General features: G+C 34.5%; 2 protein-coding genes across 2 annotated transcripts; one reads left to right on the top strand and one right to left on the bottom strand.

Moving 5' to 3' along the window:
* Positions 1-7,049: 7,049 nt before the first annotated feature.
* LOC112738074 (uncharacterized) lies at positions 7,050-9,226 on the bottom strand. Its single transcript, XM_025788350.2, has one exon. It carries the CDS (start codon positions 9,113-9,115, stop codon positions 8,705-8,707), a length of 411 nt encoding a protein of 136 aa, XP_025644135.1. The 5' UTR covers positions 9,116-9,226; the 3' UTR covers positions 7,050-8,704.
* LOC112733530 (probable xyloglucan endotransglucosylase/hydrolase protein 26) lies at positions 7,160-8,364 on the top strand. The gene is made up of 4 exons (XM_025782512.1): positions 7,160-7,331; positions 7,478-7,578; positions 7,677-7,870; positions 7,956-8,364. Exons 1-4 carry the CDS (start codon positions 7,160-7,162, stop codon positions 8,362-8,364), a joined length of 876 nt encoding a protein of 291 aa, XP_025638297.1.
* Positions 9,227-17,955: the final 8,729 nt, after the last annotated feature.

Raw genomic sequence — 17,955 nt, 5'->3', positions numbered from 1 at the left:
CCATCTGTCGTCGGCTCTTTATTTCCTCAACCGCGCTTTTGCCGCTATCCGTCGTCCTACTCATCGCTAAGTTTCTGTCTCTGCTGTGCATCTTCCCCTCTGCTCAGACTTCTCAAAACGAAGTCAATGGCTTCATTTTTTTTAATTTTTTTCTCTATTCTTCGTTCTTTGCTCAGAACATTGATTCAATGATTTTTTTTTTTAGGATTCTGCTAGAACAATGATTTTTTTTTTTGGATTCTAGTCTTCATTTTCTCTATTCTCTATTCTTCATTGATTTTTAAATTTGAATCATTGAATGATTAGCTGTATTCCTATGCTGTATTGTATTCTATTTTCTTGATTCTGATTAATTGAATATTTGAATGATTAGTTGATTTTTTAGTTCATTGAAATTAATCTTCGTTAAAATTGTGTTGATTTAATTGATTTCGTTCACTAGTTAACCTTGTAATCTTTATTAAAAAATTAAAACTTTGCTAAAAATTTGTTAAAACTCTGTTTATATTAATTGTTTTAGGCACAGTTATCAGAACCGGAATAGATCGGCCGGTTCAACTGAAAAACCGGTGGTCTGACCTGTTCGGTTAGCAAAACAGACTGGACGTGTAATTGAACCAGTCAACGGTGGTCAAACCCGTTGAAAACCGGCCAGTTCGAGCTTCAGATCGCATTGAACCCACGCGGGTCCACGATACACCCGCGCGCCGCCGAACCACCTTAGGAGCACCCGTGAAATACAACTCTAAAAACGTTGCCAGTCAGGTTCAAACACGGAGCATATTGCTTGCTGCGCCTCCCCCTTGCCATTGTGCCATTTTGATTTTCAATAATATATGTTACAAAATATATATATAATAAACTACGAATGAATTTGTTTTTTTTTTTTTTATCCTTTTAAGCATGGATTGACATAGATACTAAACAAGTAACAACATATGAAATACAAACATATTGATATATTGATTGATTGTGTTATCTTTTGTTTTCTCTCGCTCATTTACATTGAGAAAATATTTTGTATTAGTGACTAATTTATTATCTCTTTTTGCACTATAAATTATATCTAAGAATTAATATTTGATTGTTATTAATATATTTTTAAAAATATGCATTTAACTTTTAATTTTATTTTTTTTATTTAATTATGACCAGGTCAACCGAGTAAATCAGTGACTCACCGATTGAACCAGTAAATACGACCGGGTTAATTACCGATTCGATTATGATAACTATGATTTTAGGATTATAGTCTTCATTTTCTCTATCATATGTTCTTCATTGATTTTTAAATTTGAATCATTGAATGTTAGCTGTGTTTCTATGCTGTATTGTACTCTATTTTCTTGATTTTGATTGATAGAATATTTGAATGATTAGTTGATTTTTTTTAGTTCACTTGTGCTAATTTAGGTGATTTAGTTCACTTTTTAACCTTGTAATCTTTATTAAAAATTTAAAATTATGATAAAAATTTTGTTAAAACTCAATTTATATTAATTTTTTTTTTTTTGAGATTCTAGTCTTCGTTTTCTCTGTTCTATGTTCTTCATTGATCTTTAAATTTGAATCATTGAATGGTTAATTGTGTTTCTATATTATATTGTACTCTATTTTCCTATTCTTAATTGATTGAATCATTGAATGATTAGTTGACTTTTTAGTTCATTGATTAATCTTTGGTAAAACTGTACTGATTTAGTTGATTTAGTTCACTAGTTAACCTTGTTAATATTTATTAAAAAATTAAAATTATGCTAAAAATTTTGTTAAAACTATGTTTATTTATGTTTTATTTATTATTTTATTATAAAATAATTATTTCGGTTGAACCGGTTAGACCAATAAACTAGTACCTAAAACGGTTCGATGACTGGTCCAATTTTCAGAACCTTGGTGATGGTAGTCAGACAGCATAAACTCTCACATCGATTGATTGGGGGAATAGCAGTAAAATGTTGCCGCACCTCGGGAACTTGATCAAGTCTTGGGTCGTGCAAGCGAACCTGTGTGGCCAAAAATACATGTGGTTAGTGGCAACGATACCAATCTATATATACGTTAGAAGGTCTGTAGTTGGGAGTAGGATCTCCAACCATCGATCTTCGCATGTCCCAAGCCGTAATCCAAACAGAATGAATGTCAATCCAATTCTCATAGTTATGACCGCTTAAGTCTCTATTGTGTCTAGTTTTGAGATCCATATGGTCTTCAGGCTCTTGTTGAGACCAACCAAATTGAGCATCACCCGGTCAGCGGGATGTCACTCAATAATTTCAAAGCAAATTACTGGACAATGAAAAGCACGACCCCTCTCAATGTCAGGCTTGATATCTGGCAGAATTTGCATCGCCAAATACGCATCTTGGTAAGGTCGCCATTTGAACAGTTATATTAAAACAACACCAAATTACATAACACCATATATCTCACAACATATAATAAAGTAAATTAACTTTTAATTTTACCTCATTCATGGGCATGTGGTCTACACGAGTCCTAATTGCAACTACTGATGGAATTTCTAGCGTCGAGGATGCTCCCATCCTCCCCAACTATGTAAAATATGTAAATTCGACATTTCAATATGGAAATATAATTTAAAAAGATAAATAATATTACTATGATACAAACCTTCGTGCTAATGGGAATGAGACAAGCAAATGAGGCACTAGACATATCCACGGAAGCCTAAGCCATGCCCATGATTGTAGCAAAATAGTGCAACCATTGATTTGATCTATCGCCACACTTTATAAGCGTGACAAAAAAAAGTGTGGCCAAATTTTAAATCAGTGGCCACCCTCGTAAAAGCATGCCGATTTCTTTCTATGGCCACACTTTTCAAGCATAGCAATAAAAAAGCGTGGCCAAATTTCAAATAAGTGGCCACCCTCATAAAAGCGTGCCGATTTCTAAAAGCGTGGAAAAAAACGTGGCCAAATCACAAATCAGTGGCCACCCTCGCAAAAGCATGCCCATTGACCACTTTTGGGCACGCTTTAAAAGCGTGACAAGAAAAAAGTGTGACGACAGGCCTTTTTTCTTGTAGTGCGTGAAGCTCGACATAATCCCCAATATAAATCGGCAAGGCATGCAAATCTCCAACTTAAATTCCCATAGTAGTCCAAATCTACTACTAGTGGAAGATACTTTTCATGTACTAAGTTTTCTGACTTGTCTGGTAATAAACGAACACCCAACATCAGTAGTATATAAACTCAAGACTTTTGCTCTATGGTAACACACTACCCATAAAAATGCCGGAGGGATGTGAATTTTATTTTGTGACCAAAAAAATTCAAATCTTCAATTTCAACTCCAAAATTATGATAGCACAATTGTTTAAACTTATCAACATTTAAACCAATAACTCTACAGATAACTTCTCCATTTATTCATAGACTAAAGTGTACCACAACATCTTCTAATGTTACAGTATACTCTCCATAAAAAATAGAATGTGTGACACTCAGGTCTTCATCTCTCGACCAGTGAAGCAATAAGAGCGTAATCTATGTTATAGTCTGAAATGTTGACAGCGTACAACATTTTTGCTCTTGTCAATTGAAAATATACCTCTTGATCTAAATCTAATTTGATATGACTAATGTGAGGCCTAAGATCTCTTGACTCCTGTAATATTTATCAAAACACAATATGAATACAATTTATTTTATTTTAAAAGGAAAATACTTTACAAATTTATAATTATTCTAAAAATAATAAAATTATAAAATATTAAAGACAGTTTGAATATTTTACACATCTCATTTACATAAAAATAACTCTTTTATCAATTTATTAAATATATATAATTAATATATTAAATACTATTTAGAATATTTAATATTAGTATATTTGAAATATTTAATATGTTAAATATATATTATTTATTTAATATATTTAAATACAAAATATTATTTTTAAATAAGTAGCATAAAAGTTAATTAAAATACACGATGAAAATCGGTATAAAATTGATAATAATTAATAACAAGCACCATACCTTCTCAATACATATGGAAAATAAATGTAAATCCATATAAAGAATTCCCCAAAAAAAATTTGGCAACAAAGGTTTCAAACAAAGCTAATAATCGGCCAACCAGTTATTTGTATCATATGTAAGCTATATATTTAAATTAAATAACAATTTTTTTAATGATAAATAACAACTTTTTAAGCATAAAATGTTGCTGCTTTTTTTATTATTATTAAAAAATATTTAAAAATTATCTAATATCTTGTATTTGTTGTTATTATTTATTATTTGATTTCTTTACATATTACAATACTTACATAAAAAAATTAATAATAATTTTTAAATTATATTTAGAATAATACTAATAATATTTTTAAAAAACATATAAAATATTACTTACTTCAACTCCACACACTTGTTTAACAATATGTTATTCTACTTCTATCGTTATATCATGTTTATTGCGATATGGAAGGGGCATTATTTAAATTTATTTACACCAAAAAATATACTTAATATAAAATTAAGGAAAAATTTCACTCCCTTCTCTTGCAAGATGTTAAAATGACACTCCCCTCCCCTCTATTTTATAAATGTACATTCCCCTCCCTTCTAATTTTTAAAAAACCTCCTCTTTAGTCCATTTTAAATTTTTTGTGTTAACTAATGTTAACTTTATCCATTTGAAAGAAGAACCTACGAGCGCAAATTTCAAAGCCTTAGTTACACTATCCATTGAACTGAAGATGAAGAAGAACCTACGAGCGCAAATTTAAAAGAAGAAGGAGGAGGAGGAGGAAGAGGAGGAGAAATACTATTCTTGTTGATTGAAAGTTGATCACTATTTATTCACCACATGTATATTGTTCGGTTCGGTAACCTTTCTGATTTCGGTTCACCAAATGAATGTTGTTCGGTTCGGTGGCCTCCTTTTACTTTGTTCAATGTTTAAGATTATTGTGATAGCATGCAGCAATCATTCCCTAGCTGTCTCAACGTAATAACCTCATTCAACTGATTTGAAGTTGAATCATTCATTATTTTCATTCAGAAGTGTAGATCGAAGAAGAAAACGAAGAAGAAGAAGAACGACAGAGCTTATTACGTTTAATTCAATGCAGATCAATAATGAAGAATGCGAGCAGAGAAGAAAAACGCGAACAGAGGAAAACAACGAATTTTATTAGGTAGAAGAAATACTATTCTTGTTGATTGAAAGTTGATCACCATTTATTCACCACATGTACATTGTTTGGTTCAGTGGCCTTTGTGATTTCGGTTCACCAAATAAATGTTGTTCGGTTCGATGGCCTCCTTTTACTTTGTTCAATGTTTAAGATTATTGTGATAGCATGCAGCAATCATTCCCTAGCTGTCTCAACGTAATAACCTCATTCAACTGATTTGAAGTTGAATCATTCATTGTTTGCATTCAGAAGTGTAGATCGAAGAAAAAAACGAAGAAGAAGAAGAACGACAGAGCTTATCACATTGAATTCAATACAGATCAATAATGAAGAATGCAAGTAGAGAAAGAAAACGCGAATAGAGGAGAAGGACGAATTTTATTAGGTTGAAGAAGAAGAAGAAGAACAAGAACAGAGAACAAGAAGAAGAACAAAAATGCGATACGTTATATGAGGCGCATGTATAACAAATGACTGTAGGTGAGGAAACGCGTGTGTAGAGAAAGTTACTTAGATAATATATAGTATTTTTTACATAAATGTAGAACTTTTCCCTTTTAAAAATTATGAAAGACTTTTTTTTATACATGAAATTTTTTATATATATATAATTTATTTTATTTTTAATATATATTTTATATTAGCAGTTAAATTTAGTGTAAACCTAACCTAATTCGTCATTTTTATATATTCTCAACTTATCAATACGTTATTCTTGGTAGTTTAGTTATAATTTTAACATTAAGCAATTGAAATTCCTATTCATTTTACATATAATTCCCTATAAAATATACGAGTTAAAGCTGGCAGCCCTATCCACACATGCGAATATGCAATCAGCTCACCCGGTCGAAGCGAGAGGATTGAATTTGGGTACCAGGCCAACTCTATCTGTCTAACCCACATTTTTAATTAATTAATATATATATATATAAAGAGATTTAAATCCAAATTTTTTTATATAAGTAATTAATGTCACCAAACTAATAATTTATTTTACTAATAGTATATAAATAATATTTAATATTATAAAATACAAAAAAATTAAATATTATATTTAAATAAAAATAAATTTATTTTTATGGGTCACATCCAGCAGGATAGGATCAAGAAGTTTAGAATACGGGTAAAATTTGAATTGAGAAGTTTAAAGTTTAAACCCAAGATAGGATCAAACGGTTTAGAATACGGTTAGAATTTGAATTGAGGGATTTAAACTCGCAAATAGAATTAAGTAAAATTTAAACTATTTTATTCATTATCACTCCTAATGCAAGGTCATGTTCACAAAACCAAAGAATTCTGCAACAAAAAAATGCTAGAAAATTATTAGAATTTATTATTTTTAGCAATCACTTAATTATTACTGTTTAAAAATATAGAATAAAATATATTGTTAAATTATTAGACTAAAAAAATTAAATTAATAGTTAAATAATAACAAAAAGCCATAATTTCCAATAGTCCCTTAGTATTTCTCCTAAAACTCAGGCGTGCAAGTCAAAAGGGGTATCCAGTGTCCTTAGCATCGTGTTCCAACCTATGTGTTTTAAAGAAAAAGTTCTAAATGATGGCATCAGCTTAGTGATAATTATGCAGTATTAAAAATCATAGACAAGCTAGTGGGAATTCTACTTTGCCAGAAAACATTTTCAATTAAATACTGCTCTAAAATAAAAGGAATCAACACCGTACAATAATTCAAAAACACAACCCAATCAGGAGCCAATTCATTTATGAAACCCGACGTATGTTCTGAAAGCTCTCCGCCTCTTCGTCTCAAAAAGCAATAACTTCGGCCTGACAAATCCTATGAGCAGACCAATAATCCAATATAACTCAGACCAATTCATTCTATAATAATCACGTATAGCTCATCTTCAGAATGTCAACTATATATTGCTGGTTGTAGGTATGTAAATATATAAAGAAATACATCATCACCAATAACTAATCCAAGTTATCATATCCATAGAACACACTAAACATGGCAAAATTTGAGAAAATGTTGGTGGCTTTGTTTATATGTGTAGTCGTACTCGTTGGCAACATCGTCCAAGTGGATGGCAACTTTTCGAAGAGCATGTATCTCACATGGGGTGTTCAACATGCATCGATTATGGGCGAAGACCTTCATCTAGTGTTGGACACAACCTCAGGTGAAAATTCTATGCCTCTTTAGCATGCATTAATTAAGTATAAATTTGGATTTCACTAGACATGGGTCTCTTGGAATGAGAAAATTTGTGCGTATAATATTATCTGTTCTCAGTTTCTCCAAACACAAGTTGCTTTTTGGTATCAGGATCTGCTGCTAAATCGAAGAGATCATTCTTATTTGGAAGCATTGAAATGCTAATCAAGCTCATACCAGGCAATGCCGCAGGAATAGTAACAGCCTACTATGTAAGTCAAAGTCACATGAGCTAAAAAGGTCACAATAATCTCTTATACTTTCCACACAAAATGGATTGCTAATGCTTCTCCCAAAATATTGTGTACAGTTATCCTCCACGGGAAGTCAGCATGATGAGATAGATTTTGAGTTCTTAGGCAACATTACAGGACAACCATACACTGTCAATACCAACATATATACACAAGGAAAAGGAAACAAAGAGCAACAATTTTACCTCTGGTTTGACCCAGCTGCTGACTTTCACAACTACACCATTCACTGGAACCCCACGCAAATTGTGTAAGTTGATGATAACACAATTATTTAACTGCTATCTAAGGATGTGATGATCTTTAACTATCACTGCACTGCACTGCTATCTCAGGTGGTATGTTGATGGTCTGCCGATTCGGGTTTTTCAGAACTACGAAAATCACGGCGTTGCGTATCCAAACAAGCATGGAATGAGGGTATACAGCAGCCTATGGAATGCAGATGACTGGGCAACTAGAGGAGGGCTTGTTAAGACTGACTGGAGAGGTGCACCATTCATAGCCAGCTTTCATCATTTCAGAGCAAGGGCTTGCAAGTGGAATGGGGCAGTGAGCATCAATCACTGTGCCTCCAATGTCCCTGCAAATTGGTGGATTTCTCCCCTATACAAGCAGCTAAGTTACTCCGAAAAAGGCCAGTTGAACTGGGTCAGAAAGAATTACATGATCTACGACTACTGTGCCGATTCCAAGAGATTCAACGGCCAGTTGCCTCCAGAATGTTCTAAAACACAACTCTAACTATAAGGATCATATGCTGGTTCTTTTTTTTTTCTCAGTCATTGCCCCATTTTTTAAAGCCTCGCGAGGCTTGGTGACTCGATTCTTGCTCACCAAGAACTAATAATGCTGCTTTGTATGCTTAGTTATCTACTTAACACACAATAATTTTTCATCATCGCCAAAAGAGGACAATGCTTTGGTAATTTCCGTACTGAGAACTGAACAGGCCTAATAAACTACTGTAATTTTGAAAAAATAAAACCTAGCTCGGGACATGATTACAATTCGACGATACAACAAAACTTGAATCTGACAATGGAAGTAACAGAATGACGCATAAACAGAGATAGTTGAAAGGTTAGGAATTGATACAAAGGAAAAGGCCGGAAACGATAAAAGCGGTACCGACGGATGCGCGAAGAAGGTGGGTGCGTTCGCCGAGAAGGATGCCGAAGACGGCGGTGGCGGCGAAGGTGGTGGCGTTGGTGACAGGGACGGCGAGGGAGAGTGGGGCGTGTGAGAGGATGGCGAAGAAAGTGAGGGAGGCGGAGAGGTTGACGAGAAAGGGGATGGAGTACTGCCAGATCCATAGGAGCTTGAACCAGTTGCGGAGGGACAACAGTGCTCTCTGGTACAGCTTGGCGTTGGGATCTGCCCTTGATGTGGATTTCACAGCTTGGTCCCATAGAACGGCACCCCGGCGCATGATAGCATTTGTGGCGCCCCATACCAGACCCACTGCGATCATCTTCTCCACTTCCCCCATCATCTTCTCTGATCTCAGGCTCAGGCGCTCAGCTACCGTCCTGTCCCAAATTAACTTCCATCGCAATTTGCAGCAGCTAGTTCTTGGGCTGAGTTATTTGGGCCGCAATTTTGCGAAACTGTTTAACTCCTATATAGTAAAAAAAACAAAGCAATCATCACCTAAAATGAAAAAAAAAAAAAGGGAAGGAATTGTTATAAAATAACTAAATAAATAAATAAATAAGGAGGAGGTAACAAACATAAAGTAAAGAAATATAATTAGATAACAATATTAACCATAATTACTATCTCAATATAAAAGATATGATACTTATATATTTATATATATGTATTAACGTATGAAAGAAAGAAAGAGAGGAAGAATTTTGTATATAGACAATATAAATAGAGAGAGAATTCTTATTAATTGTAGTGTATAATCAACGAAGGCTTAACCTCCTATTTATACATGTACAAGAGTGCTCTTTTTCCTCTTTCATTAAATGTACTTTTCTTGGTAATATGGCACTTCACTATAGGAAAGTTAAGCCATCCAAGTCATAGGTGGTCAATGGTCATCCACTTCACACTTATCACAATACTCCTCCTTGGATGACCATTTAGAATTATGCTTCGTTAAAACCTTACTAAAGAAAAATCCAATGGGAAAAAACCTTAGTGAAGGAAAAAGAGTACAATATCCTTTGTGATAAGGACTTCCTCATTAAAAACCTTGTCAAGAAAAATCTAATAGGAAAAAAAACCCAACCAAGGGAAAAAGAGTACAGTCTCCCCCTCTTGCCAACATCATTTAATGTCTCGAAATTGGCGCATTCCAATCTCATGTACCAATCTTTCAAAGGAGGATTTTGGGAGTGAGTTTGTAAATAAATCTGCCAGATTATCACTTGAGCGGATCTGTTGGACATCAATTGTCCCTTGATTTTGAAGATCATTAGTGAAGAAGAATTTGGGAGAAATATGCTTTGTTCTATCACCTTTGATGCATCCGCCTTTAAGTTGAGCAATGCATGCTGTATTATCTTTAAACAGGATAGTTGGAGCTATCTTATGATCAATCAGTCCACATGATGACAGAATATATTGGATCAAACTCCTCAGCTAAAAACACTCACGACTTGCTTCATGTATCGCTAGTATTTCAGCATGATTAGAGGAGGTTGCTGCTATCGTCTATTTCGTGGACCTCCATGATATAGCTGTACCACCATATGTGAATAGGTATCCTGTCTGAGATCTCCCTTTATATGGATCAGACAAATATCCAGCATCTGCATAGCCAACTAATTGTAACTTGGATCCATAGGATAAAACAATCCCATATCAACCGTTCCATGAAGATATCGAAAGATTTGTTTGATTCCACTCCAATGTCTTCTGGTTGGAGAGGAACTATATCTTGCTAGTAAATTTACAGCAAATGATATACCGGGTTGTGTATTATTAGCAAGATACATTAGTGCTCCAATAGTACTAAGATATGGTACTTCAGGACCAAGGATATCTTCATTCTCTTCTTTAGGACGGAATTGATCCTTCTCCACATCCAAAGATCTTACGATCATTGGGATACTCAAGGGATGTGACTTATCCATATAAAATCTTTTCAAGATCTTTTCTGTGTATGTCGTTTGATGAATAAAGATCCCATTTTTTGTATGCTCGATCTGCAGGCCGAGACAAAATTTAGTCTTTCCAAGATCTTTCATCTCAAACTCTTCTTTTAGAATTTTTATAATTGTTGGAATCTCTTCAGGAGTTCCAATGATATTTAAATCATCAACGTACACAGCAATTATTATGAATCCAGATGCAGTTTTCTTTATGAAAACACACGGGCAGATATCATCATTCTTGAATCCATTTTTGGCCAGATACTCAGTAAGACAATTATACCACATTCGTCCAGATTGCTTCAGACCATACAAAGATCTTTGCAATTTGACCGAGTATAACCCTTGTGAATATTCATTGGATGATTTAGATATCTTTAATCCTTCAGGGTCTTTCATATAGATATCACGATCTAATGAGCTGTACAAGTAGGCTGTTACCACATCCATTAAATGCATATGCAGTTTATGATATGCAGATAAACTGACCAAATAATGCAATGTTATCACATCCACTACAGGGGAATACGTTTCTTCATAATCTATACCGGGCCTTTGTGAAAAACCTTGTGCCACAAGTCGGGCTTTGTAGCGCACAACTTCACTTTTTTCATTTCGTTTTCTCACAAATACCCATCGGTATCCAACGGGTTTTATATCTTCAAGTGTACGGACTACAGGTCCAAAGACTTCACGTTTTGTAAGTGAGTCTAACTCAGCCTTCACGACTTCTTTCCATTTTGGCCAATCATTTCTTTGTCGACATTCTTTGACTGATCTTGGCTCAAGATCCTTAATTTCATGCATGATATTCAATGCCACATTATATTCAAATATTTCATTGACAATTGTCTTATTTCGGTCCAATTTCTCTCCTGTAAAGACTTAATTTATCGAGATCTCGTTATTTTCGTAATTTTCATGTACCTGAACGTCTTCTGGCATTATATCAGAATTTTGGACAACTGCAGGTGTCTTTACTATGTTTTTTTCAATAGGAATCGTATTTCCTCTTTTCTCTTTCGAGGATTTTTGTCTTTGGAACCGACAGGCCTGCCACGCTTCTGGTGTGTATTTGATTCGGTGGCAATTTGTCCAACTGGAACATCAATTTGAATTAGGGCATTTTTCGCTGGTATATACGACTTGGTTATCCTCTTTGTATCGGAAAATGCATCAGGCAATTCATTTTCTATTCTTTGCAAATGTATAATCTTTTGAACTTCTAGTTCACATTGCCTTGATCGAGGATCTAAATGCATCAACGATGATGCATTTCAATTAAGTTCCTTTTCAGGAAGCTTATTCTCTCCCCCTAATGTTGGAAATTTTGATTCATCAAAATGACAATCCGCAAACCGGGCTTTAAATACATCTCCAGTTTGTATCTCAAGATACCTCACTATAGAGGGAGAGTCATATCCAACATATATCCCCAATTTTCTTTGGGGTCCCATTTTGGTGCGATTAGGTGGTGCAATGGGAACATATATCGCACACCCAAATATTCTTAAATGGGAAACATTTGGCTGCTGGCCAAAAGCTAATTGCATAGGAGAGAACTGATGGTAACTCGTTGGCCTCAAACGAATAAGTGTTGCGGCATGTAAAATAGCATGCCCCCAAACTGAGGTTGGGAGAGTTGTTCTCATAAGTAAGGGTCTAGCAATTAATTGGAGGCGTTTAATAAGTGATTCTGCTAACCCATTTTGTGTGTGAACATAAGCTACTGGATGTTCAACACTTATTCTATTGATCATACAATAAGCATCAAAATTTTGGGAAGTAAATTCACCAGCATTATCAAGACGAATTGCTTTGATTGGATTTTTTGGAAATTGTACTTTTAATCGAATAATTTGAGCCAGTAATTCGCAAACGCCAGGTTGCGAGAAGACAACAAGCACACATGTGACCATCTCGAAGATGCGTTTAGCAGGACCATAAAATATCTAAAAGATCCACATGGTGGATGAATAGGTCTACATATATCACCTTGAATCCTTTCTAGGAATTCAGGGGACTCAAATCCAATCTTTACTGGTGATGGCCTTAAAATTAACTTTCCTTGAGAACATGCAGCACAACAAAATTCACTAGATTTAAGAATCTTCTGGTTCTTTAGTGAATGTCCATGAGAGTTTTCAATAATTCTCCTCATCAAGGTTGTTCCCGAATGACCCAATCGGTCGTGCCAAGTTATGAATTCATTTGGGCTAGTAAACTTCTGGTTTACAGTGGCATGTGATTCAATTGCACTAATCTTGGTATAATATAACCCAGATGAAAGTGAGGAAAACTTTTCTAACATAACCTTTTTATTTAAATCATGAGTTGTGATACATAAATACTCATGATTTCCCTCATTCACTGTTTCAATATGATATCCATTTCGGCGAATATCTTTAAAACTCAACAAGTTCCTTAGAGACTTGGTAGATAATAGTGCATTATTTATTACAAATTTTGTTTCTCCAGGAAACAAAATTATAGCTCTTCCGGAGCCTTCTATCACATTGTCCGAGCCAATAATAGTATTAATATACTCTTCTTTTGGCACAAGATGGGTAAAATATATATCACTTTTAAGAATAGTGTGCGAACTTGCACTATCCGCCAGGCAAATATCTTCAGAATATGTCCTTTCTATTTTTCTTCAAAGACAAATGATAATAATAATAAAATGAGTAGAAGTACATGCACAGTAAAATTATTCACATGACTACTTAACAAACACATACACATATCAAACTATTCCATCATTGATCAAATAGCCAATATTTTCTTCAGAATACTTAAAGAAATTAGATACATCATAATGAGTGGTGAAATTTTTATAATTTGAAACAAAATTTGTTTCCTTTTCTTTGTCATCCTTTTTCAAGGATGCTTAATAAAGATCAACAAGGTGCCTTGGGATACGACAGGTACGTGACCAATGGCCCTTTCCACCACAACGGAAGTATTTATCTTCAATTGATTTACTTTGCCCAGTGTTTCTTTCTTTATCCCACTTCTGGTGAGATCCTTTCTTATGAACATAATTTCTTTTGCTTCCATAATTTTTCTTGTTATCAAAATCTTGTCATTTACCTCTTTTGGGGTTATAATTTGCTGCATTTGCTTCAGGAATGGGGCGACGCCAGCTGGGCGCACTTCATGATTTCTCAAAAGTAAATCATTGTTGCATTCAGCAACAAAAAGGCAAAAAATTAACTCAGAATATTTCTAAATTCTTTTTCTCGATACTGCTGCTGCAGGAGCACATTCGAGGTATGAAAGGTCGAGAAAATTTTCTCTAACATATCGGGCTTGAGGAAGTATCACCGTCTTTTGATGATTGTACCTTTCTTCAAGGCCTTTTCACAGATCTACAGGATCTTTTAATGTGGGATATTCATTTTTCAATCATACTTCAAGATGATGACGAAGGAAAATCATGGATTTAGCTTTATCCTTTTGGAATGTATTATTTTCAGCCTTAATGGTATCTCCAAGATCCATTGAATCAAGATGGATTTTAGCATCTAGTATCCATGATAAATAATTATTTTCAAATATATTAAGAGCATTAAATTCAAGATGAAAGAGCTTCGACATAATGAAAATTTGTTACCTGGAGTCTTCCTAAAATTTCATTAGAGCTTCGTGCTGATAACGTGTTATAAAATAACTAAATAAATAAATAAGAAAGAGGTAATAAACATAAAGTAAAAAAATATAATTAGATAACAATATTAACCACAATTACTATCTCAATATAAAAGATATGATACTTATATATTTATATATATGTATTAACGTATGAAAGAAAGAAAGAGAGAAAGAATTTTGTATATAGACAATATAAATAGAGAGAGAATTCTTATTGATTGTAGTGTGTAATCAACGGAGGCTTAACCTCCTATTTATACATGTACAAGAGTCCTATTTTTCCTCTTTCATTAAATGTACTTTTCTTGGTAATATGGCACTTCACTATAGGAAAGTTAAGTCATCCAAGTCATAGGTGGTCAATGGTCATCCACTTCACACTTATCACAATACTCCTCCTAGGATGACCATTTAGGATTATGCCTCGTTAAAACCTTACTAAAGAAAAACCCAATGTGAAAAAACCTTAGTGAAGGAAAAAGAGTACAATATCCTTTGTGATAGGGACTGCCTCATTAAAAACCTTGTCAAGAAAAAACCAATAGGAAAAAAAACCTGACCAAGGAAAAAAGAGTACAGTCTCCCCCTCTTGCCAACATCATTTAATGTCTCGAAATCGGCGCATTCCAATCTCATGTACCAATCTTTCAAAGGAGGATTTTGGGAGTGACTTTGTAAATAAATCTGTCAGATTATCACTTGAGCGGATCTGTTGGACATCAATTATCCCTTGATTTTGAAGATCATGAGTGAAGAAGAATTTGGGAGAAATATGCTTTGTTCTATCACCTTTGATGTATCCGCCTTTAAGTTGAGCAATGCATGCTGTATTATCTTCAAACAGGATAGTTGGAGCTATCTTATGATCAATCAGTCCACATGATGACAGAATATATTGGATCAAACTCCTCATCCAAAAACACTCGCGACTTGCTTCATGTATTGCTAGTATTTCAGCATGATTAGAGGAGGTTGATGCTATCGTCTGTTTCGTGGACCTCCATGATATAGCTGTACCACCATATGTGAATAGGTATCCTGTTTGAGATCTCCCTTTATATGGATCAGACAAATATCCAGCATCTGTATAGCCAACTAATTGTGACTTGGATCCATAGGGATAAAACAATCCCATATCAACCGTTCCATGAAGATATCGAAAGATTTGTTTGATTCCACTCCAATGTCTTCTGGTTGGAGAGGAACTATATCTTGCTAGTAAATTTACAGTAAATGATATATCGGGTTGTGTATTATTGGCAAGATACATTAGTGCTCCAATAGCACTAAGATATGGTACTTCAGGACCAAGGATATCTTCATTCTCTTCTTTAGGACGGAATTGATCCTTCTCCACATCCAAAGATCTTACGATCATTGGAGTACTCAAGGGATGTGACTTATCCATATAAAATCTTTTCAAGATGTTTTCTATGTATATCGTTTGATGAATAAAGATCCCATTTTTTGTATGCTCGATCTGCAGGCCGAGACAAAATTTAGTCTTTCCAAGATCTTTCATCTAAAAATCTTCTTTTAGAGTTTTTATAATTGTTGGAATCTCTTCAGGAGTTCCAACGATATTTAAATCATCAACGTACACAGCAATTATTATGAATCCAGATGCAATTTTCTTTATGAAAACACACGGGCAGATATCATCATTCTTGAATCCATTTTTGGCCAGATACTTAGTAAGACGATTATACCACATTCGTCCAGATTGTTTCAGACCATATAAAGATCTTTGCAATTTGACTGAGTATAACCCTTGTGAATATTCATTGGATGGTTTAGATATCTTTAATCCTTCAGGGACTTTCATATAGATATCACGATCTAATGAGTCATACAAATAGGCTGTTGCCACATCCATTAAATGCATATGCAGTTTATGATATGCAAATAAACTGACCAAATAACGCAATGATATCACATTCACTACAGGGGAATACGTTTCTTCATAATTTATACCGGGCCTTTGTGAAAAACCTTGTGCCACAAGTCGGGCTTTGTAGCGCACAACTTCACTTTTTCATTTCGTTTTCTCACAAATACCCATCGGTATCCAACGGGTTTTACATCTTCAGGTGTACGGACTACAGGTCCAAAGACTTCACGTTTTGCAAGTGAGTCTAACTCAGCCTTCATGGCTTCTTTCCATTTTGGCCAATCATTTCTTTGTCGACATTCTTTGATTGATCTTGGCTCAAGATCCTTACTTTCATGCATGATATTCAATGCCACATTATATGCAAATATTTCATTGATAATTGTCTTATTTCGGTCACATTTCTCTCCTGTAAAGACATAATTTATCGAGATCTCGTCATTTTCGCAATTTTCAGGTACCTGAATGTCTTCTGATGTTATATCAGAATATTGGACAACTGCAGGTGTCTTTACTATGTCTTTTTCAACAGGAATCGTATTTCCTCTTTTCTCTTTCGAGGATTTTTGTCTTTGGAACCGACAGGCCTGCCACGCTTCTGGTGTGTATTTGCTTCGGTGGAAATTTGTCCAACTGGAACATCAATTTGAATTAGGGCATTTTTCGCTGGTATATACGACTTGGTTATCCTCTTTGTATTGGAAAATGCATCAGGCAATTCATTTGCTATTCTTTGCAAATGTATAATCTTTTGAACTTCTAGTTCACATTGCTTTGATCGAGGATCTAAATGCATCAACGATGATGCATTTCAATTAAGTTCCTTTTCAGGAAGCTTATTCTCTCCCCCTAATGTTGGAAATTTTGATTCATCAAAATGACAATCCGCAAACTGGGCTTTAAATACATCTCCAGTTTGTATCTCAAGATACCTCACTATAGAGGGAGAGTCATATCCAACATATATCCCCAATTTTCTTTGGGGTCCCATTTTGGTGCGATTAGGTGGTGCAATGGGAACATATATCGCACATCCAAATATTCTTAAATGGGAAACATTTGGCTGCTGGCCAAAAGCTAATTGCATAGGAGAGAATTGATGGTAACTCGTTGGCCTCAAACGAATAAGTGCTGCGGCATGTAAAATAGCATGCCCTCAAACCGAGGTTGGGAGAGTTGTTCTCATAAGTAAGGGTCTAGCAATTAATTGGAGGCATTTAATAAGTGATTCTGCTAACCCATTTTGTGTGTGAACATAAGCTACTGGATGTTCAACACTTATTCCATTGGTCATACAATAAGCATCAAAAGTTTGGGAAGTAAATTCACCAGCATTATCAAGACGAATTGCTTTGATTGAATTTTTTGGAAATTGTACTTTTAATCGAATAATTTGAGCCAGTAATCTCGCAAACGCCAGGTTGTGAGAAGATAATAAGCACACATGTGACCATCTCGAAGATGCGTCTATTAGGACTATAAAATATCTAAAAGATCCACATGGTGGATGAATAGGTCCACATATATCACCTTTAATCCTTTGTAGGAATTCAGGGGACTCAAATCCAATCTTTACTGGTGATGGCCTTAAAATTAACTTCCCTTGAGAACATGCAGCACAACAAAATTCACTAGATTTAAGAATCTTCTGGTTCTTTAGTGAATGTCCATGAGAGTTTTCAA

The sequence above is a fragment of the Arachis hypogaea genome, chromosome 13 (assembly GCF_003086295.3).
Source record: "Arachis hypogaea cultivar Tifrunner chromosome 13, arahy.Tifrunner.gnm2.J5K5, whole genome shotgun sequence".
In the NCBI taxonomy this organism is placed as follows: domain Eukaryota; kingdom Viridiplantae; phylum Streptophyta; class Magnoliopsida; order Fabales; family Fabaceae; genus Arachis; species Arachis hypogaea.
This window is presented reverse-complemented; position numbering and strand designations above follow the sequence as displayed.

Coding starts and splice junctions, on each gene's coding strand:
- LOC112733530 (XM_025782512.1), top strand. CDS start 7,160: ATGGCAAAATTTGAGAAAATGTTGGTGGCTTTGTTTATATGTGTAGTC. Junction 7,579..7,676: donor GAATAGTAACAGCCTACTAT/GTAAGTCAAAGT, acceptor TATTGTGTACAG/TTATCCTCCACGGGAAGTCA. Junction 7,871..7,955: donor TGGAACCCCACGCAAATTGT/GTAAGTTGATGA, acceptor CTGCTATCTCAG/GTGGTATGTTGATGGTCTGC.
- LOC112738074 (XM_025788350.2), bottom strand. CDS start 9,115: ATGATGGGGGAAGTGGAGAAGATGATCGCAGTGGGTCTGGTATGGGGC.